We start from the raw sequence: 2,442 nt of genomic DNA, 5'->3' as shown, positions 1-2,442 counted from the left end.
ACTCTCTCACCCCACCACACCACCCCTTTCAACTCCACCCGCCATCCTCTGCACGCTCCACTTTATGTTACTTTATTTTGTGTGATGCTCGTTTCTTCTTTGCATTTCATTACTCCGTAATTCTGCAAGACATTCCATGAACCGAGAGAGAGAAGACGGGGTCAACTGGCCCCATAAAAGAAAAAAAAACAAAACAAAAAAAAAAGCAAAAAAGGAGAGTGCAAAGCAAATAAAGAAGGAAGAGAGAGACTAAAAAAAAAAACGTACAAATAAAAAAAAAAAAGGGACGCAGTTGTTATTCCCACCGCATTTCAAATGCTTTTTTTTTCCCTATTCATTCACATCTTTCATCTCATCTCGTCATCCGTTTTATTTTAATTTATATATTCGACTATCACTGGGTCTGTGCGGGCATCGCCTGCTGCGGTGCGGGAATGCCTTGCTGCTGGGGTTGTTGCTCCTGCTTTTTTGGCTGCTTCAACTCCGCCGCATTGGGGGCACTGTTGCCATTATTCATGCTGTGATTGTTGGTTAAGTTGTTGTTGCTGTTATTGTTGGCAGGCCCCCTCATACGATACGGATTTCCGTCACCTCCACGCTGGTTGCCACCATGTGGGACCGCAGTGAGCTCTTCCGAGTTATGTGCAAAGGCGCAGTTATCACCCCAATTGCAAACACCACCGCGTTGAATGTTCATGCACATCTTTGTCTTCAGCTTTGTACGGTCAATGCCACGTCTCACGCGTCCCCGATAGACTTGTCCTTGATTCATTCGCTGCAGCACCTCCGCAGGGATCTGCCAGTGCGTCGTACGTGTATTGTGGTCAATGTAGTATGGGTCTCCCTCGGCAGAGTATGCCATCTGCCAACCAACGGGAAGCTGCACAGTGCCGTAGGGAGCAGCCATACCACGGCCATAACGATTCGGGTAGGACATTTGTATTAATCAATTTGTGTTTCCCTTCTTTCTTTCGTTTTTGTTTTGTTTTTGTTTTTTTATTTATTTATTTAGGCCTTTTTTTTTTTTTTTAAGGCTTATTTAGGGTTTGGTTTTTGGTTTTTGTTTTCGCCTCTGGGATGCGATTCCACTATCAAACTCCGCCGCTTTTTATATACTACGGCACCAAAGGCAAATAGAATGCGGGAAGCACAAAAAGAAGAACAAGAAGGAAAAACAGAAAAAACAAGTAAACGTAAACAAACAGGAAAAAAAAAGAAAAAGTTTTTTTTTTTTTTTTTTTTTTTTTTTTTTGGGGGGGGGGGGGCATTATTTTCCCCTCAAAGTCTTCATGCGCAGGCGGATCTCCTTCCACGCCTCCCCCTCCCCTCGCCATTTCATTTTGGCGCCGTTTTTGTTGGTGTACGAACGTGCAGGCGTCAAGTCTCGTTGCCACGAATACTCCCTCTGAAAACAAAAAAAAAAAACAGCAGTCGCACCCCCCATGAAAGCCAACGCCGCCGCATTATCCGTCACATTATATCGCAGATCAACAGTTACAAAGCCACACACACACACACACACACGCAGAAAAAAAAATATATTTAATTCAGAAAAAAGTGCAGAGAATGACGGAGTGTGGCCCAGAGAAAAAAAGAAAAAAAAAAAACGTTGCAGTTAGCACCCAATAAGCCGTTCACTTCTTTATGGTGCGGTACAATTTTTTCCGTGGTGGCTTCTTGGAGCTGTCGTCGGGAAACTTTTCTTTTCTCCCCTCGTCCGGTTCCTCACGATGGCGGCGCAGTGCCTGACGCATTGTGGGATCAAGCCCACTACCGCCGCGCGTGTTCTTCTCAGGAACGTCGGAGAGCCACGCCTCGGCCTTCAAAAAGACGACATTCTTCATGACTTCAGCCAACTTTGCACTTCCGCTTTGAAACATTGTTTCAAGCACAATGCGACCAGCCCACGGCGAGACGGCCAGTTCGAAGACAAATGGCTTTAGTTCGTCCATCAGCTGCTTGCGCTGATGTTCCAACTGACGGCTACGACACTCACGAAGAATTGCCTGAATGACATAGCACGCGTGGTTATGAAGAGCATACGAGACTATAGCCCTAGAGGTGACCTTGTAATGCTTTTTGCGATTTATTTCGCGCTGTTCGCGACGGGAAGGTTTCGCCTTCAATGCGGGTTGATCTGCCTTCTTTTCACCATCACCATTACCATCATTATCATCGTCAGTCTCCGCCCCCTCGTGCTGCTCCTCCTCCTTCTCCTCCTCATCGATTGTCCCGCTTTTTTTCCGTTCCTGCTCTGCCTCGCGAAGCAGAGCATTGACTACAGTTAACACCGCCTCATCCGATGCGTACGCAACAAGCTTTTGCATTACACGAGACCCCTGTGCAAAAGAAAGCATCTCATGAATTTCAGAAAAAACGTCAAGAAGTGCGTTCACAAGCTCCTCGCGGACCCCGCCAGCAGCTCCATACTGCAGCATGGCC

General features: G+C 46.4%; 2 protein-coding genes across 2 annotated transcripts, besides 10 other annotated features; both read right to left on the bottom strand.

Moving 5' to 3' along the window:
• Nucleotides 1–2,442: a sequence feature (heterozygous, non-Esmeraldo-like haplotype).
• Nucleotides 176–283: a sequence feature (A-rich).
• Nucleotides 368–388: a sequence feature (AT_rich).
• Nucleotides 395–937, bottom strand: Tc00.1047053401469.10 (zinc finger protein 2, putative; the record flags this gene model as incomplete). The annotated part of the gene is made up of 1 exon (XM_797620.1): nucleotides 395–937. One exon carries the CDS (start codon nucleotides 935–937, stop codon nucleotides 395–397), a length of 543 nt encoding a protein of 180 aa, XP_802713.1.
• Nucleotides 502–557: a microsatellite.
• Nucleotides 970–1,006: a sequence feature (T-rich).
• Nucleotides 1,152–1,221: a sequence feature (A-rich).
• Nucleotides 1,223–1,252: a microsatellite.
• Nucleotides 1,504–1,527: a microsatellite.
• On the bottom strand, nucleotides 1,635–2,442 carry Tc00.1047053401469.20 (pumilio/PUF RNA binding protein 7, putative; the record flags this gene model as incomplete). The annotated part of the gene is made up of 1 exon (XM_797621.1): nucleotides 1,635–2,442. A coding segment is annotated over one exon (808 nt), but the record flags the coding sequence as incomplete, so codon positions are not given.
• Nucleotides 2,149–2,181: a microsatellite.
• Nucleotides 2,184–2,225: a sequence feature (CT-rich).

This window comes from Trypanosoma cruzi, genomic scaffold, assembly GCF_000209065.1.
Source record: "Trypanosoma cruzi strain CL Brener 1047053516835 genomic scaffold, whole genome shotgun sequence".
Lineage (NCBI taxonomy): Eukaryota > Euglenozoa > Kinetoplastea > Trypanosomatida > Trypanosomatidae > Trypanosoma > Trypanosoma cruzi.
The sequence above is the reverse complement of the archived record's forward strand: the minus strand, read 5'-3'. Positions and strand labels throughout refer to the sequence as shown.